The sequence below is a fragment of the Littorina saxatilis genome, linkage group LG3 (genome assembly GCF_037325665.1).
Source record: "Littorina saxatilis isolate snail1 linkage group LG3, US_GU_Lsax_2.0, whole genome shotgun sequence".
NCBI classification, from domain to species: domain Eukaryota; kingdom Metazoa; phylum Mollusca; class Gastropoda; order Littorinimorpha; family Littorinidae; genus Littorina; species Littorina saxatilis.
This window is the reverse complement of record NC_090247.1, coordinates 14,838,837-14,862,080: the sequence shown is the minus strand read 5'-3', so window position 1 is coordinate 14,862,080 and position 23,244 is coordinate 14,838,837. Positions and strand designations below refer to the sequence as shown.

Below are 23,244 nucleotides of genomic sequence, written 5' to 3'. Positions count from 1 at the left end.
CACTCTCTCTCATCCTTTGTTTTGTCTGTCTGTTTTATGTGTGAAAGCATTGAATGATCTCAGCTAGGATGATCTCTTCGTTAATGATGGAAACCAATCTTTTCCGTGCTTTGGTGAACTCGATCAAACAACCATGCAATGTACTGACAGCATTAACGTAAGAAGTCATCTTAACCCCAGCGTTGGGCGCACACGTTCAGATAATCATGCAATAAACTGAAAGCAACAATTGTGCAATGCATGGGAACACTAGATTAGGAGCACCCCTTTAAATGAACAATGAACTGACAGTAGTAGCGTAAAAAGTCATGGGAACACTAGATTGGGCACGCTTGTTGAATAATCATGCAACAAACTCACAGCAGTAACGTTGCAAGTCATGAGAACATTAGAGTGGGCGCACTAGTTTAATAAAATAACTTTACCGACAGAAGTAGGGTTACAAGTCATGTGAGTTACAAACATTCATTCAATAAACTGACAGCAATAACGTTGAAAGTCAGGTAAACACAAGACGGTTGCCCCGCCCGTTCGAACCACCATGCCATAATTTGACAGTAATAACGTCGCAATTCATGGAAACACAATAGTTCAAACTATCAATTTACTGACAGCAGTAACTTACAAGTCCATGGAACACTAGAGTTGGCCCGCTCGTTCAAACCATCATGCCATCATTTGACAGTAATAACGTTGCAATTCATGGAAATTAACACGAAAGTTCAAACTATCAACTTGATTTACTGACAGCAGTAACTTACAAGTCCATGGAACACTAGAGTTGGCCCGCTCGTTCAAACCATCATGCCATCATTTGACAGTAATAACGTTGCAATTCATGGAAATTAACACGAAAGTTCAAACTATCAATTTACTGACAGCCGAGTACCGTTACACGTCATGGAAACACTAGAGTTGACCCGTTCGTTCAAACCATCATGCCATCATTTGACAGTAACAACGTTGAAAGTCATGGAAATTAACACAATAGTTCAAACTATCAATTTACTGACAGCAGTAACGTTACACGTCATGGAAACACTAGAGTTGGCCCGTTCGTTCAAACCATCATGCCATCATTTGACAGTAACAATTAACGTTGAAAGTCATGGAAATTAACACAATAGTTCAAACTATCAATTTACTGACAGCAGTACCGTTACACGTCATGGAAACACTAGAGTCGGCCCGCTCGTTCAAATACCAGTGTCCGAACCGTTGAGCTCTCCGTCTCTTGGCGGAGTTGCCGACGATGTAGTTGTTGTTGATGATGATGGGGGTGGGCCTGGCCTTCCTCTCTTTCACACGCAGATAATACCACTTTCCGTCAGCGAACGAGTCCCTGGGAAGCGTGATGACTCTCACGCGCCCGTAGCCGCGCCGAACAAGGTCGGTGAGGAACGCCTGGTCGTTCTGCCTGATGTTGACGTGGGCGGAGTTGGATATGTTGTGGAGCGTCTTCTCCATCAAGTCGTTCATCTTGTTTGTGAGGCTTTTCCACAGACCCAGAGTGCGCTGCGTGGGGCACAGGAGTAGAAAGCCGCCGGCCGTTTTGTTGTTGTACTCTGTCTTGGTGACGATGAGGTCCACCTCGCCGCTCCGGGACAGGAGGAGGGGGAGGGGGTCTGACAGCCACACGCAGTCCACCTGCCCATGCATCAAAACAGCATCGTCAGACTGTAAGTACACAGGTCCAAAAAAAGTTCAGGATTTTCTTTTAAAGGAATATGGAACAAATGTTATACGGCAGTGTTTCGATTATTAAAATGTATGTGCATGGGCAGATCTGCCTTTCTTCTGCTCCAAATTGGGTTAATCTATTTTGCGCAATATTAGGACATGACGTCACCGTCTTAGGCACAAATCTACAACAATGGCATATGGCATGCCAGAACTCAGGCAAATCGGTCCATAAACACCGGAGTTATGATCTAAAAAAAATGTGGTGGACAGCTGACAGAGGCCTATTAATGATTTAGACAGATTAACACCCAGTTTAACCCAGATTTAACACATTTCCTACCTCGAACAGCAACAGGCGTACACGAGCCTGAAGCATGAGGAAGATGTAACGGGTACGCTCCACCATGATTCGCAGATACCCGGCATGAGAAAAAGTCTGACGACCAGAAAACCGTGACGTGTTCAGCCCCAGGACGGTGACGTCAGATGACAAGTTCTGCAACGTCATACCCGTGGCGACGTCAGTGGTGACGAAGAGCACGTGTTTGTGGACTCCGTCAAAAGGCGCCGTGTTGCATAACCAGCTGGCCGCGAAGTCCAAGTAGTCGTCGTTGATGATGGTGAAGAGGACCAGACCTCGCTGCGTGGAGATCTCTTTGGCTGCCTTCACCAGGCCTTCGTCCGTGAAGATGAGCACCTGCTTGGTGGTTTGGGGTTTCCTCGCTGTTGGCTTGCTTAGCTTGTGGAACTTTACGTGTGTCAGGGAATCATCAGTCGCTTTCACTGAAGTTTGTCCCGATGCATTGGCACCCGTGTATTCTCTCACCGATGGTTGTCTGCGAAAAGCCGCACTTTTGTTGGCGTCCACTATGCTGTGCCATTTTGAGTCTATTTTGACAGGAGTTTGTCTCATCTTTGATTTGGTTGAATCTTTTGAAGACACTATGGATTTAACTAAAAATGCAGCTGACGCTGTGTTAGTCTTTTCATCGCTAACCGGTATGTCACCACCATTGGAAGCAGAATTCTGACGGTATGCAGACAAAAACCAGTTCTTCAGAAGGAGTTGCTGGTAGAGAGGTTTTTGTGAATTGTACGGACTGTTGTCAAAGTATACGACATACAAGAGCACAGTAGCCGAGCCAGCCAAGAGTATTTGGACAAAATGCTTCATGGTGTTCAGTCTCTTGGTGTGGTTTGCTCAGCCTGTGATGTTTTTTCTTCTCTTGATTTTTGCTCAGTCGTGTGATGTGGTTAGCGCAGTCGTGTGATGTGGTTAGCGCAGTCGTGTGATGTGGTTTGCTCAGTCTTGTGGTATTGTCTGAGACTCAGTCTTGTGATGTGGTTAGCTCAGTCTTGTGATGTGGTTAGCTCAGTCTTGTGGTGTTGTCTGAGACTCAGTCTTGTGATGTGGTTTGCTCAGTCTTGTGATGTGGTTAGCTCAGTCTTGTGATGTGGTTAGCTCAGTCTTGTGATGTGGTTAGCTCAGTCTTGTGATGTGGTTAGCTCAGTCTTGTGATGTGGTTAGCTCAGTCTTGTGATGTGGTTAGCTCAGTCTTGTGATGTGGATTGCTCAGTCTTGTGATGTGGTTAGCTCAGTCTTGTGATGTGGTTAGCTCAGTCTTGTGATGTGGATTGCTCAGTCTTGTGATGTGGTTAGCTCAGTCTTGTGATGTGGTTAGCTCAGTCTTGTGATGTGGATTGCTCAGTCTTGTGATGTGGTTTGCTCAGTCTTGTGATGTGGTTAGCTCAGTTTTGTGATGTGGTTAGCTCAGTCGTGTGATGTGGTTAGCTCAGTCTTGTGGTGTGGTTAGTTCAGTCTTGTGATGTGGATTGCTCCGTCTTGTGATGTGGTTAGCTCAGTCTTGTGATGTGGATTCTCAGTCTTGTGATGTGGATTCTCAGTCTTGTGATGTGGTTTGCTCAGTCTTGTGATGTGGTTAGCTCAGTTTTGTGATGTGGTTAGCTCAGTCGTGTGATGTGGATTCTCAGTCTTGTGGTGTGGATTGCTCAGTCTTGTGGTGTGGATTGCTCAGTCTTGTGATGTGGTTTGCTCAGTCTTGTGATGTGGTTTGCTCAGTCTTGTGATGTGGTTAGCTCAGTCTTGTGATGTGGTTTGCTCAGTCTTGTGATGTGGTTTGCTCAGTCTTGTGATGTGGATTCTCAGTCTTGTGATGTGGTTAGCTCAGTCTTGTGATGTGGTTAGCTCAGTCTTGTGATGTGGTTTGCTCAGTCTTGTGATGTGGTTAGCTCAGTCTTGTGATGTGGTTAGCTCAGTCTTGTGATGTGGTTAGCTCAGTCTTGTGATGTGGATTGCTCAGTCTTGTGATGTGGATTCTCAGTCTTGTGATGTGGATTGCTCAGTCTTGTGATGTGGTTAGCTCAGTCTTGTGATGTGGTTTGCTCAGTCTTGTGATGTGGTTAGCTCAGTCTTGTGATGTGGATTGCTCAGTCTTGTGATGTGGTTAGCTCAGTCTTGTGATGTGGTTAGCTCAGTCTTGTGATGTGGTTAGCTCAGTCTTGTGATGTGGATTGCTCAGTCTTGTGATGTGGATTGCTCAGTCTTGTGATGTGGATTCTCAGTCTTGTGATGTGGTTTGCTCAGTCTTGTGATGTGGTTAGCTCAATTTTGTGATGTGGTTAGCTCAGTCTTGTGATGTGGTTAGCTCAGTTTTGTGATGTGGTTAGCTCAGTCTTGTGATGTGGTTAGCTCAGTCTTGTGGTGTGGTTAGTTCAGTCTTGTGGTGTTGTCTGAGACTCAGTCTTGTGATGTGGTTTTTGTGTCAGGAACGTAATGATGGAAACATGTTCTTGTTCTTGTGAGTATGTCCCAGGGACAGAAGGTGGTGGATGACTTCTCTGAACATTACTGAGCTTGCCTGAAATGCAGATTTTGCAGATAAAGTCCGCGATCTTGGCGTCATTATTGACCGCGATCTGACTATGAAACAGCATGTCACCAAAACCTGCCAGGCCGCATACATTGAGTTGAAAAGGATTAGTTCAGTCCGCTCTTGTCTGACTGAAGAGGCCACCAAAACACTAATTTCTTCGTGTGTGCTATCTAGAATAGACTTTTGTAATTCAGTACTAATCGGTAGCCCCCAGACTATCATCCAACCACTGCAAAGGGTTCAACATTCAGCTGCAAGATTAATTTGTAAATCCTCCAAGAAGCAACCTTGTACTCCCCTTTTGAAATATCTGCACTGGCTTCCGGTCAATCAAAGAATTAAGTACAAAAGCTCGTGTCTCTGTTTTAAAATCATCACTGGTTCTGCACCTTCATATCTGTCTGAACTCGTAAACCTGTACGTCCCTTCCAGATCGCTGCGCTCTGCCGCTGACACTCGAATGTTCCGAATTCCAACAAAAAAAAGAAAAGTACATGGACAACGCGCATTTTCATTTGCTGCTGTTAAAACATGGAACTCCCTTCCTTATTCTGTCAGACATAGTCCATCCTATTCTTCTTTTAGATCAAATCTGAAAACGCACCTGTTCACACAGCATTTTCTAGACTAACCAGTAACTCCCAAACTGTCTGGTGACCCCTGCAGCAGCCAGTGATCTGGAAATCGTGTGCTGCTACTTTTTCTCTTTTCCTTGTGCAAACTGCAAATCGGTTTATCTAGTTAGATAAATGGATGTGCATAAGCACGAGCTTGGTTTTGTGATTATATCTGCGGCTTTTTTGTGTGTGTACGCCATGTATGCAGATTGTGTAGGTATATTAGTATTCATGTGTGAGTGCATGTGTATGTGTGTGTGTTGTATGTATGTGTGTGCGCCTGTCTGTATGCGTGTGTGTGTGTGTGTGTGCGTGTGTGTGTGTGTGTGTGTGTGTGTGTGTGTGTGTGTGTGTGAACGTGTGTCCGTGTGTATCTGTGCATGTGTGTGTTGATAGCATGTGTGTGTGTATGCGCACGCGTATGTGCGTGCGCACGCGTGGGTTTGTATTATTGTGACTGCATGGACTTCAACGATGAATTTGCTTTTGTACTCCTGTTCTTTTTGTGTCTTAATGCTGTATTTTGGTTTTGTACATGTGTATAGCAATGTCATTGTAAAGCGCTTAGAGCTTCTAGGTAAGCGCTCTATAAGTTTCCATTATTATTATTATTATTATTAAATGACCAAATAGTCCAAGTTTACATTGATTGAATAAACACACAAGCACACACACACAAAGTTAAGCACACACACATACACACACACACACACACACACACACACACATACACACACACACACACACACACCCATGCGCACGCGCGTGTGGACAAACGTGAACACACACGCATGCATGTATACGCGCACACACACACACACACACACACACACACACACACACACACACACACACACACACACACCTCACCCCACAAGCATTATCATTCATTCCTTTTTAGTAGTTAACTCCTGGTGCAGAAAGGGAAAACAAGTCGCATTGGAACTCACAACACTTTTAAGTCGCAAAAAGGAAACAAGTCGCGTAAGGCAAAATTACTACATTTAGTCAAGCTGTCGAACTCACGGGATGAAACTGAACGCACTGTATTTTTTCACCAAGACAGTACAGCTTCGTCAATCCCCGCGTGAAGGAAATCGCTCACCTCCCACGTGCAAAACGTAGTGATATTGACACGCCAGATTAGCGCGGTAGCGTATTGTGCTAAGCAGGAAAGCGCGCTTTTCTGTATTCTTGTTAACTTTCTGAGCTTGTTTTGAGTACAACCTATCATATCTATATGTTTTTGGAATCAGGAAATGATAAAGAATAAGATGAAATCATTTTTGGATCGATTTCTTAAATTTTAATCGTAAGATTAATTGATCTATTTTCGTTAATTGTGATCACATTTTAAGAGTAAACATGACATATGTATATATTTTTAGATTCAGAATGTGATGAAGAATACGATGCAATCAATTTTAAATCTGTTTGCGAAAAATCGATTTTAATGACAACTTTAATGAGCAAACTCATTAATTAATTTTTAAGACTTCAAGCTGAAATGCAATACCAAAGTCCGGGCTTCGTCGAAGATTACTTGACCAAAATTTGAACCAATTTGGTTGAAAAATGAGAGCGTGACAGTGCCGCCTCAACTTTCACGAAAAGCCGGATATGACGTCATCAAAGACATTTATCAAAAAAATGAAAAATGTCTGGAGATACCATACTCAGGATCTCTCATGTCAAGTTTCATGAAGATCGGTCCAGTAGTTTTCTCTGAATCGCTCTACACACACACACACAAATACACCACACCCTCGTCTCGATTCCCCCCTCTACGTTAAAATCATTTAGTCAAAACTTGACTCAATGTAAAAAGGTAAGAAACTAATAAAATGATAAAAAGAACGAAAATTACTTGCCGCACATTCGTGATTGCAGGCATCTTCACTGGTCACTGTGTAGCAATCTTGTCGCGTCCTTTTGACTTGTGAAATTCTATCCGGCGCTTCGCATATTTTCAGTTTTACCGACACGGTTTATTGTCGCGCAGACGTATTTATGGGGCTACTCTATTTGAAGGAGATGGGGGAGGGGTCTGTGTGTTTGTGACGACGGGTGCGAAATGAATAAAGGAAGAGGAGGAAGGGGAGGCGGAAGGAGGAGAACATCCTTAAAGATAGTCTTTTGTATGACGGCTTACTAGTGCCAGAACTACATAATTGTAATTATTACGTGAAAATTACAATTACTGTGGTGTTAATTACTAATTTTCACGTGGAAATTACAAATTTTTAGCTCGCTTCCTGACGGATTGCTAGAGCCAAAACTTAAAATTAGTAATTTTCACTACATAATTACTAATTATCATGTTCCTCGTGACTGTGAGGGTTCAATGCGCATGCGCGACTGTTACACCGCCACTGCAGTAAAACTTCTCTCGATTCGAAACCACATGTTCTGGTCCAAGTTCTTTAATACGATGCAAATTAACGATAAGAGCTGAGCGCATTTGCAGACAACCGTGACATAAAGCTGTCTGTCCGATAACTTGTTGAATGATGAATTCTGTCAAAAGATATTTGTGAAAGCGTGAGAGTCTCGATCGAACAGAGCCGTCTGTTAAACGGTCGGACCAGTTTAGCACACGTCCGGCCTGCGCCATTTTTCCTCTGTCAATTCGAACATTTTAGGATCAATTGTCCTTTACTAAGACACTAAAGAGCAGATTGTGGAAGTTGAAAGTTGTGGAAGTTGAAACAAATATGTGACCCTCCACCACGAAATGAGTCGCATGTCACCTCGCGCGGTTCTGCGCTTGGCTTAATATAAGTCCGGGGAGTGTCTGGTAACAGTGTGAGGGTCACCTTAGTCACAGGCTTATAACTCAAACAGTTTTCGCCCTTTTCTAAAACGGTTTTTACCACTGGGTAGAGCATAAAAGCCTCTTTAGGAAAATGTAAAAAATATGAAAATCATGCAAAGGTGACATGCGACTCATTCCGTGGTGGAGGGTCACATATGAGGTACAGCTGTCTGCCCGACAACTTGTCGATTGGGGAATTCCATTGAAAATATATGTGAAAGTGTGAGACCACAGCCGATCAAAAGTCCGTCTGCTACAAACAGCTTCGATTCGAACGTTTTCGGGGTCGATTATTCTTTTCTAAGATACCCACAACAACGTTCATGAAAGCGCTATTTCAGAAAACTGTTAAATGCATCTTCATGTCGGATAACTTGCTCGATAAGGCCTTCTATTCAAAGATATTTCAGAAATAGTGTGAGAGCGATGTTTGCCGGACGTTGTAGCCTCTCAGTGCGGACTCTAAGAGTCCGACTACTATGACTGAAAACGAGGCCAAAATGAAAATGTGTAATCACCACTGTTAATTACTAATTTCACGTGAAAATGGTAAACCTAGGTTTTGGCACTGGTAAGCCGTCATACTTTTTCGTGTTAGCGATCGTGTTTACCACCAAAAATCGGCGATTCAATCGAGTAACGTATCACTCAGTAAAACTGAAAGGCAAAGTCTTTCCCGTTCGTTTCAATCAATCAATCAATGAGTCTTATATCGCGCATATTCCGTGGGTACAGTTCTAGGCGCTCTGCAGTGATGCCGTGTGAGATGAAATTTTATACGGCCAGTAGATTACAGCCATTTCGGCGCATATTTACCTTTCACGGCCTATTATTCCAAGTCACACGGGTATAGGTAGACAATTATTAACTGTGCCTAAGCAATTTTGCCAGGAAAGACCCTTTTGTCAATCGTGGGATCTTTAACGTGCACACCCAATGTAGTGTACACGGGGGGAGGTTCGGACACCGAAGAGAGTCTGCACACAAAGTTGACTCTGTGAAATAAATTTCCGCCGAACCTGGGATCGAACTCACGCTGACAGCGGCCAACTGAATACAAATCCAGCGCGCTACCAACTGAGCTATATCCCCGTCTTAGATCTGGCCAGGCATTTACATGGGATAAGGCTATCGACCCCTTCACTTGATCACATACCAAAAATGAACAGCGTGTGTGCTCTCAGTGGGAATTCTTTTTCAAATAAATTAATTTTGTAAGAGAAACTTATTCGTGAAATATTTCTAACTCACCACAGCAAGCAGTCAGGATGTTGATTATAGGAAATTGTTTGTTTGTTTTTATTTGTTTGTTTGTTTGTGGGTTTATTTGTTTGTGTCGTCTGTTTTTAGATTTTCCATTTTTTGCTGCATGTGTACATTATATGTTCACACATCATGATATTGTCACACAAGCCACTCATGTCTCAATCGTATGCTCTAAACAACTTGCTTGTACTTGAGAAAAAAAGTGTCGACAGAGGACCGGAGACCGCACTTGCCTCTGAAAATCAAATGCACAAAAGCACACACAAAAAACAGCTGAAAATTAACAAATGTTTCGATAATTATGTCCTTGAGTAAACATCAATGTTCTATTCACAACAGTTCATGTTGCTCAACTATCCTACGCACACACACACACGCACACGCACACATATTATATATTATATATTACAACACACACATCTTTCAGTTTTGCTTTGTACAAGATGACACCAAAACAAGTCGCGTAAGGCGAAAATACAATATTTAGTCAAGTAGCTGTCGAACTCACAGAATGAAACTGAACGCAATGCCATTTTACTCGTAGCATCGTCAGTCCACCGCTCATGGCAAAGGCAGTGAAATTGACAAGAAGAGCGGGGTAGTAGTTGCGCTGAGAAGGATAGCACGCTTTTCTGTACCTCTCTTTGTTTTAACTTTCTGAGCGTGTTTTTAATCCAAACATATCATATCTATATGTTTTTGGAATCAGGACCCGACAAGGAATAAGATGAAAGTGTTTTTAAATTGATTTGGACAATTTAATTTTGATAATAATTTTTATATATTTAATTTTCAGAGCTTGTTTTTAATCCAAATATAACATATTTATATAATTTTGGAATCAGAAAATGATGGAGAATAAGATAACGTAAATTTGGATCGTTTTATAAAACAATTTTTTTTTTACAATTTTCAGATTTGTAATGACCAAAGTCACTAATTAATTTTTAAGCCACCAAGCTGAAATGCAATACCAAACCCCGGGCTTCGTCGAAGATTACTTGACCAAAATTTCAACCAATTTGGTTGAAAAATGAGGGCGTGACAGTGCCGCCTCAACTTTCACGAAAAGCCGGATATGACGTCATCAAAGACATTTATCAAAAAAATGAAAAAAACGTTCGGGGATTTCATACCCAGGAACTCTCATGTCAAATTTCATAAAGATCGGTCCAGTAGTTTAGTCTGAATTGCTCTACACACACACACAGACACACACACACACACACACACACACATACACCACGACCCTCGTCTCGATTCCCCCCTCTACGTTAAAATATTTAGTCAAAACTTGACTAAATATAAAAACAGCTGAAAATTAACAAATGTTTCGATAATTATGTCCTTGAGTAAACATCAATGTTCTATTCACAACAGTTCATGTTGCTCAACTATCCTACGCACACACACACACGCACACGCACACATATTATATATTATATATTACAACACACACATCTTTCAGTTTTGCTTTGTACAAGATGACACCAAAAAAATGCAACCCTAAAAAATGTTATAAACTTCTACATCTGTGGACCGAATCACTTTTAGTGGGAAATAAACGTCAGCCTATGCCTGACTCTTCCGCAAAGTGACAAGTTCATAGATCAAATTGTCTGACTTTTGTGCAATTTCCAAAAAAGTTGCCAAATTCGGGGATCGACTCAACAGCACTTTTACTTTCTGCGCCGCACCCACACAATTGAATTCTCTCCCCTTTCACATCCGCCACTCTCAGTCACCCCAAGCATTCAAACGAGCACTTAAAACGCACCTCTTCAAGAAATACAACCCCTGATTTTGTTTTCTCAGTCCATCAGTAGGCTACATGTAGTGTATTTGTTGTTTTAGTGATAATGTATATAAACATCTAGAGCTGTTTTCAGTATTGTTGATAACATGTTCTGTTTGATTAAGGGTATTCAGCTGGTATTTCCTTGTTTTCACTACCTATTTTATTCATGTTTTTATTACTTAGTTAGTGGAAGAATCTTTTGTAATGTATGTTTGATGGTGTATGCTTTTAATTAAGCGTTGCTGACTATGAATGTAGGTGTAAATGCTTGTATAACTGTGTTTTAATTTTAAATGTGTCAAGCGCAAAGAGCATAATTGTAAAGTTATGATGTTGCGCTATATAAATGCTCATTTATTACATTTAGTCAAGTTTTGACTAAATGTTTTAACATAGAGGGGGGAATCGAGACGAGGGTCGTGGTGTATGGGTGTGTGTGTGTGTGTGTGTGTGTGTGTGTGTGTGTGTGTGTGTGTGTGTGTGTCTGTGTGTGTGTGTGTGTAGAGTGATTCAGACTAAACTACTGGGCCGATCTTTATGAAATTAGACATGAGAGTTCCTGGGTATGATATCCCCGGACGGTTTTTTCATTTTTTCGATAAATACCTTTGATGACGTCATATCCGGCTTTTTGTAAAAGTTGAGGCGGCACTGTCACACCCTCATTTTTCAATTAAATTGATTGAAATTTTGGCAAAGCAATCTTCGACGAAGGCCGGGGTTTGGTATTGCATTTCAGCTTGGTGGCTTAAAAACTAATGAGTGAGTTTGGTCATTAAAAATCGGAAACTTCTAATTAAAATAAATTTTTTATTAAACGATCCAAAAACAATTTCATCTTATTCTTCGTCATTTTTTTTATTCCAAAAACATATACATATGTTATATTTGGATTAAAAACAAGTTCTGAAAATTAGAAATATAAAAATTATGATCAAAATTAAATTTCCGAAATCGTTTTAAAAACTATTTCATCTTATTCCTTGTCGGTTCCTGATTCCAAAAACATATAGATATGATATGTTTGGATTAAAAACACGCTCAGAAAGTTAAAACGAAGAGAGGTACAGTAAAGCACAGCGCAATCGCTACCGCGCCAAACAGGCTCGTCACTTTCACTGCCTTTTGCACTAGCGGCGGACTACGTTCAGTTTCATTCTGTGAGTTCCACAGCTTGACTAAATGTAGTAATTTCGCCTTACGCGACTTGTTATTATTATTATTATTCTTACGAGGATTGAAATTGAGCGGTAACCAAACTAACCCGATTTAAGCCCTCCTGATTGTTACCTTTTCAGTAATTCGAATGACAGAGTATACCTTAATCAACTTTCGAAACCCATTCGTTGTAAAGTTACACTTGCGCAATGTCGCGCAAAATTCATCAATGACATTAACGTATTCATCCATGGGAAATGCATTGATCCTGGCTGTAATGGCTGTATTCAAGTCATTGATGAATTTTGCGCGATATTGCGCAAGTGTAACTTTACAACGAATGGGTTATTTTTTCCAGTCAGTTGAGTTTAGCAAATATTTTCATAGTTGTTGTGCATGAACTTCAGTTCGTCCACGACCTTTCTACAAAGTTTCGAGTCTGTAGGTAAACTTGGTCCGACATTTACCTTTTCTCCACAATGTGTTCCAAATTACACCTCCGAAATAGTCAATGGCACGAACACTTTCCTGTCTAGGAATTGCCCTGAACCTACCTGTAACCGCTTTCTTTAGGTCAACGATGATCTAGGGGGGTTGAGGGGGGTGCTTGGGAATACTCAGACGATCAGATTATCCCAAAGGTAACAGGAAACTCTAAAACGGTCATACACGTAAAATTCCACTCGTGCAAAAAAACACGAGTGTACGTGGGAGTTTCAGCCCACGAACGCAGAAGAAGAAGACAGGAAACTCTTTTTGAAATTGCACAAAAGTCAGACCATTAAATTTACCACATTGCCACTTTGTGGAAGGATCATGCTTAGGCTGAAGTTTATGTCCCCCAAATATAAAGTGACTCGGACAACAGATGTAGAAGTTATTAGCAGCTTTTAGGGTTGCATTTTTTGGGGGGTCACCCTGTATTTCATTGATACATTTACTGATTTTGCTGAAAAGGTACAGTCTGAACGTATGTACTTCATCAGTCCAATTGCTGTACTCGAAGGAAATCTGAAGCGGTTAGCTCAAAAATACAATCGATGCCGCAGGTCGACAGCCTACACACGGAAGGTTGATTAATCCAGATCCTTCCAGTTTACTCGTCACTGATTGTAATTAGCACACGACTTTTGACGATAATCAATAATAATCACACACAAGCTGTTCACCAAAATCTATAAACTATTAAAAATGCTTTGAACGCAGCAGTTATATTATTAGCTTATTTGTCATGCGTTTCGGTGTCTGTCGAAATCCTCAAGCGTCTTTGGGTGTGGAGTTTTATACGGAATTTATCTTGTGTGTGTTTTGGATTTGGATTAGTGCACGTGAAGCGCGGAGTGGTGACTATTTACTGCGTGGTTAAATCTACCTCAGTGGTGTAGTCTAGCACTGCATGGAGTGTTCATGTTACAAGTGGTAATGCGTATAAGCAGGCTTTTGGAAGAGTGCAAATACTGCGATTTGGTGTCTGTTCGTTTTCAACGCAAAGAAACAGTGTGCATGTGTTTTTTGATCGTTGTGTTAGTTGTCGACCTTAGTTACGGCATATCGATCGTTGTTATCGCTGTTTCGATGCCGGTTTCTTGAAGGCATTTTATGTAGTCCTTTTTTGTAAGCCATCGTCACTGAAAAAGACATCCTCAAGAGGATTCTGCCGTCTATCGCACACGCACTCCTAGCACGTCATCACAGCTACTTCCACGTCAATGCCAGGGGCGTCATCAGCCAGAGAACCGTTGATTATGACGTCACAGGGAGAACACAGCCAGCTGGTGATAGAGGAAGAGTCCAACCTAGAGGAAACAGAGGACGTGGGTTGTCGCAGACGATGCCCCAAAATCCTCATCGCTTTCATAGCTATTTATCTCGTCATCCTCGTCCTTTTCCTCGGCGTTGCCGTCAAATTACGCAAGACGTCTGCGTATCCTCACGTCATTGTCATCATCGTGGACGATTTAGGGTGGAATGACGTCGAATGGAACGACCCAGACATGCGCACTCCCACGCTGAAAGCTCTGTTGGAAAATGGCGTGCTGCTCAACAATTCCTATGCTCATCCCTTTGACAGTCCTTCCCGTGCAGCCACTTTTACAGGTTTGTATTTGTCTTCAACCGTAAAGACTGGAAGAAGAGTGTGGAGAAAAATAATACTTTTTATCAATACCATCTATTATCATTGTTGTCGTCGTCGTGGTCATCATGCCAGCCCCCTCCTCCTCTTTGCCAGCAACAAAAGCATCATCATCATCATCATCATCATCATTATCATCGTCGTCCTCGTCCTCGTCGTCATCATCACTATCGTCGTCGTCATCGTCGTTCCCCTCATCATCGCCATCATGTCTTATTTACGTCAGACCTGCTGTTGTTGCAAATCTTACTTTTACAATTCAGTATAATTTTGATAACTAACATGTAGCAAAGCGCTCGTGCAAAGCTCGCTTAAAAAAATCTCAGTTTTTATTTCAAAGACCGAGACCGAAAGAGTGGCGTACATGTATTCACCATGAAACACTTGAATAAAAATGTAATCTTTTTACACAAAAACATATCAACTAACAAACTAACGAACAAACAAACAGCCAAGAACCGCTTGATTTAAGTGAATAGGTCACACAGACACACACACACACACACACACACACACACACACACACACACACACACACACACACACACACACAGACACAGACACACACACAGACACACACACACACTCACACACACAGACACACACAGAGACACACAAAAACAGACACAGACATAGACACACAGACACAGACATAGACACACAGACACAGACACAGACACAGACAGACACACAGACACAGACAGACACAAACACACAGACACAGACACACAGACACACAGACACAGACAGAGAGACAGAGAGACACAGACACAGACACAGACACAGAGACACAGACACAGACAAATAACACACACACACACACACACACACACACACACAAACAAACGAGCAACGCAAATCTCCATTTTATTTTCAGCCATTTATTACCCATCAATCAGAATTCAGCCAGTCTCCGACAACTCCATCTTCATTTGAACTTTTCTCCCCAACAGGGATGTACCCATTTCACATGGGCCTACAACACGAGAGGATGGACCCATACACCCCGACTTTTTTACCCGACAACTTCGCCATGCTACCCGCCCACCTGAAAAAACTGAGCTATAAAACTTACCTGGTTGGCAAGTGGCACCTTGGATTCTGCGATTGGAAGTACACACCTGTGAAGAGGGGGTTCGATTCCTTCACTGGGTTCTACACGGACCACCTGGACTACTACACGCATCGAGATGCTAAGGGACACTATGATTTCAGGTACGTTTGGTTTTGAATTATTTGTTGTTGTTGTTGTTGTTGTTGTTTGTGTATGTTATTCTTGTTCATCATCATCATCATCATCATCATCATCATCATCACTTTATCATCCCGTTGGTGGGAATTTCGGATTGCTTAGTAGCCTACTTCCTTTGGGTAGTTAGCAGCAACAAGAGTCGCGTTACCCAGGTGTATGCGTGTTTAGATGTAATTCGGCTCCTGAACTACCGGCAGTGATAGTGGGCACAGCCAGTGACATCATTGCACCCATGACGTGTTATGTTATGTTGTTGTGTTGTGTTGTGTTATGTTATGTCTTGTTACGTGCCGTGACGTTACGGTACGTTACGTTGTGTTATTTTAATTTCAAATAATGTGCAGAACGGGAGAGATGGTAGACTTTGAGGCGGAGGGAACACACTCCACCAACGTAATAGTGGGAAGAGCTGGTGACATCATCCGCAACCATGAAGTCGCTGTCCCACTCTTCTTGGTAATCTCCTTCCAGGCTGTGCACTCTCCAGTCCAAGTGCCCCAGGTAATTAAGCCATCACTGCATCAGTCATCTTCGGTTGGTTGGTAGGATGGTTGGCTGGTTGCGTTTGTGTTTGGTTGGTTGTCACTATACGTGTGTTTGTCGATTGTCAATAACTCAATTTCTCGTCGTCTATTCTGGTTGTGCATATCAAATCAGTGGAGCCGAGTTTCCTTCTTTGGCCCATGCATTAGGATTCAGCAAGCTGTATATATACAAGATGTCAACAACCACCACTGATATAGCAGTATCCCTTCCTTATTAGCCCTCAAGCAATCCATTTAGGGAAAGCTGATGACAAGCCCTCTGCTGCCTTTCCGAGCTCTAAAACATCGCAGAACACAACCCTTGGCAGGAGTGTTTATGTTATCGCTCGGCCAGGAAAGAACAAATTTGCAAGCAAGACAAGGAAGAGAAATGAATTTCTGGCTGAAAATGTGCACAGTTAAGAAGTCACACACTGAGTCAGTTTAGTAGAAAGAGACATAGTCAGTACTATCAGGGCTGCTTAATAATAATACACACATTTTAAATCATCAGAATACACTCTCTGCAATCTTCTATACTGATTGCACAAAGAAACATTCAATGCGGAAGAAATCAGTTAAATACTGCTGTTTCCTACATGTCGAACCGGTACAGGGCCGGACTAGGCGAAGAGGAGGGGGGGGGTTGCCAGTGGTGGCCCAGGGGGATGTCCACCCTGGCGGCAGGGGCGGATCAGTTCATTTTATGACTGGTTTTTTTAAAAAGTATATTGTGAAGATATGGGTGTGAAGGTGCGAAGCGCCGAGCCGACGGCGCGAAGCGTCTAGCTTGCTAGGGGGGTCCGGGGGCATGCCCCCCCGGAAAATTTTGAAAAAAAGGATGCAAAATGGTGCAATCTGGTGCATTCTGAGGATGATCATTACCAGTTTCAGGCAGCAGATTTTGTCACTGATTAATACCCCAAAAATTGAAACTCAATGTAAAATAAAGAAATGCATACCTCATTCAATATTTTTATTTTTGGCTGGGGGGGGGGTCCGGAAACCCTAGAACCCACCCCCCCCCTCGTTGTGGGGGTCAGGGGGCGAAGCCCCCTGAAGCTGACGGGTAGGTCATATTCTGAGATAGGAAAATGGTCGCTCTTTGCATGAAACGGCATAAAAAAAGCAATAATAAAAAAAAAAATTAAATAAGTAAGGTACATGTTTAGGCTAGGGGGGGGGTTGCGCAACCCCCATAACCCCCCCGGTAGTCCGGCCCTGCGGTACATAAGAATCACATTACACCGCCAACCGAAAGACCAAACTTGTCAAAGTTTTGTAAGTGAACACTACATCTTACAAGCAACAAAATATGCATGTTAGTGCATTTACACCTCCAGCATACATACAGATTAAACTTATTACGCTTAAAACAATATTTATGCTGTTTTCAAGAAAAAAAAGTGAGTGTGGTTTAAGCTTTTTGAATATTCCGCGCAAATTTCGATGCTCCGCCTTGCAAGGTCACGGCGGCCGCTAGCTGCTGAAATCTGTGGCACCATGCATAGGCGGTAAAGGCGCCTTCCTGTAACATTTACGTGGTTTTAAGTGTGTTTAACATTTCTCAGTTCCTGGAGCCCTTGCAATGATTATAATGATGACAAGAAGCAGAAGTTTCAAAGTAGTGTTACAAAATGTGGTTGTCTTGAAACAATTAACACAGGGTTTTTTCCATGTTGAGTGCAGCTGAGAATAGTTCTGTGTGAACTCAGTTATGCTGGTCCGCAGTAACCGAGCCGCTACTGTCGGAACTCGCGATAAAAGATAGGCCTAACCACAAAAAACACAATCGGCACTTTCTTGAAAAATCTTCCTTAATCTATTGGTATATATATGATATTACACTGACTAACCTTTTCATCTAAACCCTAGTTCTTCTTTACGAATGAATGTATTTTCTACTTTTGACGAGAAAAAAATAAAATGTATTCAGCTAGAGCCTATGCTTTCTTACTGCTGGGTCGGTGTCTGTAGCAGACGATACTTTGCCGCTCTGACAGAGAAACTGAATACAAGTCTAGAGTAAAGATAATGCAATGAACTTCGATATTTATCAACAGAGACAAAAGGTTCCTTTGGATATGCTTTCAAATAGAGATATTATATTCAGCAAGTATTTGTGTTGTTGAGTCAGTAGTGCATGATAACAGAGATATAATATAGCCTACATTGATCATCTAAGTTATGTCTGATCACTGATGATAAGTTGGAACTCCATTTTGACAATTTTAACACAGATGCATATATTTTCGGGAAAGTGAGTGAAACACTGTACACTTTTCTTGGCAGTGCGGCGGATCTATCCAATTATAATTAAATTCCAATCTTTAATCCCCCCCCCCCCCCCCCGGGCCTCTCTCCGGCTGCTGTTTCTAAAATCATCTTCTTTTATTTTGTTAATCTGTTTGGGGGGCTGGGGAGGGGGGGGGGGAGATTGTGTGCTTAACAGATTGCTATTTAACCTGTGTTACGGCCACTTCAGTGAATGCAACTCGGTTCATCCATACTGTGGCATACATAATCCCGTTTATTTAAGACGGAAGCACGTGACCATCCTGGCAATACTCTCTAGATAGATAACAGAAAGTGTTAGCAGATTATATTTCACAGTTTTGGTTTTAATCAATAAGTGCTTGAAGCGATTTTAAATTAGCATAATGATTGACCTTGCTAAAATGTGCAACTGAGATACTTTATCGAAGTTTTTAATACAACATTTTGATGCAGTCATGGCAACGCGTATGCTTCAAAATGTCGTCTGCAAAACCCCCACATACATAGCAAAAAAGCTCTGGTCTTCGCTTTGCAGACTTCTCCAAGAGTTTTTACTGAGACTCGGTTCCGAGATTCTGAATTATAAACAGTGGCCACCAGAGATAAACAACGCCAACTCGCCTGCAGGCTAGCGGCGAAAGACAAACCGTTTAACGCTTGACGAGCAGGGGCTAGTGTTTTGTCAGCACACGCTAAACAAAACAAGGCAGCTATAACACAGGACTGTGAGCTCTAATACTGAATTCGCCTCCACTGTTTTGATATGAAAATCTTGCTTCACCGAGCAATTTAATTTGGCTCGATCTGAACTGAATAAAGTCGTTGGTACTGAATCGATGAACGATCAATCAAAAAAGTTAAAAGATATGTACAAACACGCAAAATCACATAGAGAGCGACAGATAGACAGAGAGATAGACTGACGGAGACGCACGCACGCAATATTCCTACTACCTTTCTTACAACTTTGAACCATACGTACTTATTCGGATGTTAACCCACATTTATCTTGCATGGTGTTGCAGAACTATTTAAACGAAACCTGCGCCCATATCAACGACACGTCACGCAGGGCAATGTGCGCCATGGCAGCCATGATGGATGAGGGCATCGCCAACGTGACGTCAAAGCTACGTGACAAAAACATGCTCGGCAACTCCGTCATCATTGTGACGTCAGACAACGGTGGAGTGACGGCCCAGGGAAGCAGTAACGGTCCTTTTCGCGTAAGTTTTTGATCAGCGACAATTTCCATCTTTATCTAAACATCAAAGTAGGCACTCATTTTTTTTAATCCTTTCCTATCTTATCAAGTTAACATGCATAAATAAATGTTTACATTACTGGATTTCATTTAAAGACTACCAAAACAGAAAGACCCGAGCAAGCGCTACAATAGTTGATACTAGTTGATAATCAGTTCAGTGTGGTGACTGAATGAAGCGTGCACACTAATCAGCTGAGCAACAAAATTCAAGAGAAGAATCGTTGTTTTCCAGCCTGATAATGGACAATTCATGGTGAATTAATATAGGCCAATTTTTAAATCGTCTTTTCTTCGTACTTGAAAATCTCAGACAGTGATGACGTCAACACTGTCTGTGAAAAAGGACACAATGCAAGGCCCGATAAAATTATTTTTTAATAGTGTTATTTCACTCACGTCATTAAGGAATGGGCCATGCGGTCATTCTGATACATGTATGCATCACTGTAAAATTCCTCTCAGCTGCACATGCTTTTGCTTTGCTTTGTATGTATTATGTATGTTTGTCATTGTAAAGCGCTTTGAGAATGTAAAGCGCTCTATAAATCTCCCATACTATTATTATTATTATTATTCGTATTACCATTTTATCCACACTGACTATCTCGATCCGGAAAGGTGTGCATGTATTTGGCATTGCGGAGATAGCAATAACTCATTTCATACCCATGTCATCTTCAAAAAAACAAGCACCTGAACACAACAGAAATTAAATAACTTGTTCTTGTTTCTCTGGGTGAAAAAAAAGAGAGTTTTACATAGATGGAATGAGAACGAGAGTAGATTTCAAACCCTATGCATTTTGAACAAAAAATGCAATACAACAGAAATTAAATAACTTTATCTTGTTGACTTTAGGGTGAAAATGGCGAGTTGTACGAAGGTGGAACGCGAGTGATGTCTTTGGTGGCCAGCGAGTATTACCTCAGCAGCAAAGGTTACACCTACAACGGGCTGTTCCACCAGGTGGACTGGTTCCCCACAATTGTATCAATTACCGGCACCCCCATTCCAAAGGACCTGGACGGTCTCAACCATTGGCATGCGCTCAGCACTGATGGCCCCAGTCCTAGAAGCGAGGTTTGTAATCTATATGCACTGGTGTGTGTGTGTACGTGTGTGTGTGTGTGGTGTGTGTGTGTCTGTGCACGGTGTGTGTGTGTGTGTGTGTGTGTGTGTGTGTGTGTGTGTGTGTGTGTGTGTGTGTGTGTGTGTGAATGTGTGTGTGTGTGTGTGTGTGTGTGTGTGTGTGAGTGTGTGTGTGTGCTTGAATATGACGCTTGTCTGATGTCTACACTCGAACTTCTGAAAGCTCCAGTGATCTCTGCTTATAGTGAAACGCTAGCTGCCATGAATACTTTGGTGTGTGTTTGCACACACTCTCTCTCTCTCTCACACACACACACACACACACACACATGCGCGCGCGCGTACGCGAACACACGCCAGGGTTTACTCGTATAATTATGACAATCAAGCTACATGTATATCAATGAATTCGTTAAGCGTCACAAAGTTCCAAAGGTAGTTTATGCAGACCAGTTTGAAGAGGATTACAAGAATTATCATACGAGCACTAATTAAATGTGTATTAATTGTTCAGCAAGGGCGGATCAATTCACTTTGGAGGGGGGGGTTACAAAATGACTGCGATGATACAAGTTGACGGCGCCGAAGGCGCCTAGGCCTCTAGGGGGGTCCGGGGGCATGCCCCCCCGGAAATTTTTTTTATCCAAAGAAGCAAAATAGAGCTATCTGGTGCATCCTCAGCCAATAAATTACCTCTTTTTTTGGGGGTGGGGGGGGGGGGTTACGTAACCCGTGTAACCCCCCCCCCCCCCCCAGATCCGCCCTTGTTCAGAATCCCGACAGAGCTGTGACAGGTATTTGTATGTATACATGTAGAAGCAAACGAATTACATGGACCTGCACTGAACCTTATTATAAAATTTCTTAAGTAAATTTTCATTTGATTAATATACTTACCCCAATCACATATAGCATTTGACACAGTCTGAGATGCTAGGTACTGAAAGCGCTAACCCTGAAACACTGAAAGTCGCTGATAACCAAGTCCCCGAGGACGAAAAACTCAGCAACGCATCAGCGAAAAAGTTAATAAACAAAAAACATGAACGAGCTCACCCAAAGGAGCCCGCATGGGAGAAGACGAGTAACGTGGCCGGCAGGAGAGGAACTCTCCAAGGTAGCCACAGAGCGCAAAAAAACCACACCCTCTCAGGAGGCTGCTGAAAAGTCGTATGAGTTCCACGTGTGGTGGTAGGAAATGACGTAGTATCCACTAGATGGGAGGTAACTCCCGGGATACCGGACCGTTACCATGGCTACGTTTGCCTTTTCGGTGATGGGGTTGCTTCCCTTTAATTGAATTAGACGGGTTAGCGCTTTCAGTACCTAGCATCTCAGACTGTGTCAAATGCTATATGTGATTGGGAGTAAGAATATGTAATTTAATAACTATTTACAATACATGTACTGCTCTGGCTCGGATTGATTCTGGCGGATACGTTGTTTTGCCCTTTTTTGTGTGAAGATAGGTCCTGTTTCCACTGATCTGAATTATTCCTCCTTTTGCAGGTGGTCTACAACATAGACGAAACATACAACAATGCAGCCATACGGATCGACGACTTCAAACTCATCGAAGGCTCACCAAACTTTACGCACCCGGGCCACCCGGGCCACACACAGGCTCCTCAGCTGTACGATCTGAGTTCGGATCCAGGAGAGACCAATAACTTGGCCGAGGCCATGCCAGAAAAATTGGAGTACTTGAGGAGTCGCTTGGAAAGCCAGAGAAAGAGTTTAGTGCCTGCAGTAGACAAAGGAAAGGCCATAGCATCTGACCCTTCGTTGTGGAACAATATCTGGTCGCCAGGGTGGTGTTAAAGAGTCGATGATAATTAGTTTTAACGTCCTCTTAGAACCATTTGTCCTATCTTGGGACAGGTAGAGTTAATATGCTTTATGTGGGGACAAGACACTGGACAAACATGCAAACAGAGAACACATGTGATCGTGTTATATATATCTGGAAGTCTGTTGTTGCGATATTTCAAAATGGGAATGGGGTGGAAGTAATGATTGTGTACGCGGAATATGGTTGGACTGGAGCGGTTTTGTAGGCTTATTTGCTTTTTATGTATGTAGAATATGTTTATATTTGTGGCTGAATAAGTTAAAAAAAAAACAAGTAGCGTAAGGCAAAATTACTACATTTAGTCAACCTGTGGAACTCACAGAATGAAACTGAACGCACTGCATTTTTTCACAATGACCGCAAGTGCAAAAGGCAGTGAAACTGACGAGTCTGTTTAGCGCGGTAGTGGTTTCGCTGTGCTACATAGCACGCTTTTCTGTACCTCTCTTTGTTTTAACTTTCTGAGCGTGCTTTTAATCCAAACATATATCTATATGTTTTTGGAATCAGGAACCGACAAAGAATAAGATGAAATTGTTTTTAAATCGATTTCGGACATTTTATTTTAATCATAATTTTTATATTTTTAATTTTCAGAGCTTGTTTTTAATCTGAATA

At 42.2% G+C, this 23,244-nt stretch overlaps 2 protein-coding genes across 4 annotated transcripts; one reads left to right on the top strand and one right to left on the bottom strand.

Moving 5' to 3' along the window:
• Positions 1 to 499: 499 nt before the first annotated feature.
• LOC138961702 (uncharacterized) lies at positions 500 to 3,171 on the bottom strand. Of its 3 annotated transcripts, none has more exons than XR_011454283.1 (3): positions 2,024 to 3,171; positions 890 to 1,647; positions 500 to 756 (listed from the first exon to the last, which is right to left on the bottom strand). XR_011454283.1 is itself a non-coding variant. In XM_070333373.1 (3 exons), the coding sequence occupies exons 1-3, from the start codon at positions 2,855 to 2,857 to the stop codon at positions 731 to 733; spliced, it is 1,350 nt and encodes a 449-aa protein (XP_070189474.1). In that variant the 5' UTR covers positions 2,858 to 3,171; the 3' UTR covers positions 500 to 730. The 3 variants fall into 3 exon arrangements, 2 of the variants coding, with proteins under 2 accessions (XP_070189474.1, XP_070189473.1); XM_070333373.1 differs by having other exon boundaries at positions 1,158 to 1,647; XM_070333372.1 differs by lacking the exon at positions 500 to 756 and having other exon boundaries at positions 763 to 1,647.
• Positions 3,172 to 13,505: 10,334 nt separating this feature from the next.
• LOC138961701 (arylsulfatase I-like) lies at positions 13,506 to 22,868 on the top strand. The gene is made up of 6 exons (XM_070333371.1): positions 13,506 to 14,328; positions 15,319 to 15,580; positions 15,962 to 16,118; positions 19,444 to 19,644; positions 20,544 to 20,765; positions 22,284 to 22,868. The coding sequence occupies exons 1-6, from the start codon at positions 13,941 to 13,943 to the stop codon at positions 22,593 to 22,595; spliced, it is 1,542 nt and encodes a 513-aa protein (XP_070189472.1). The 5' UTR covers positions 13,506 to 13,940; the 3' UTR covers positions 22,596 to 22,868.
• Positions 22,869 to 23,244: the final 376 nt, after the last annotated feature.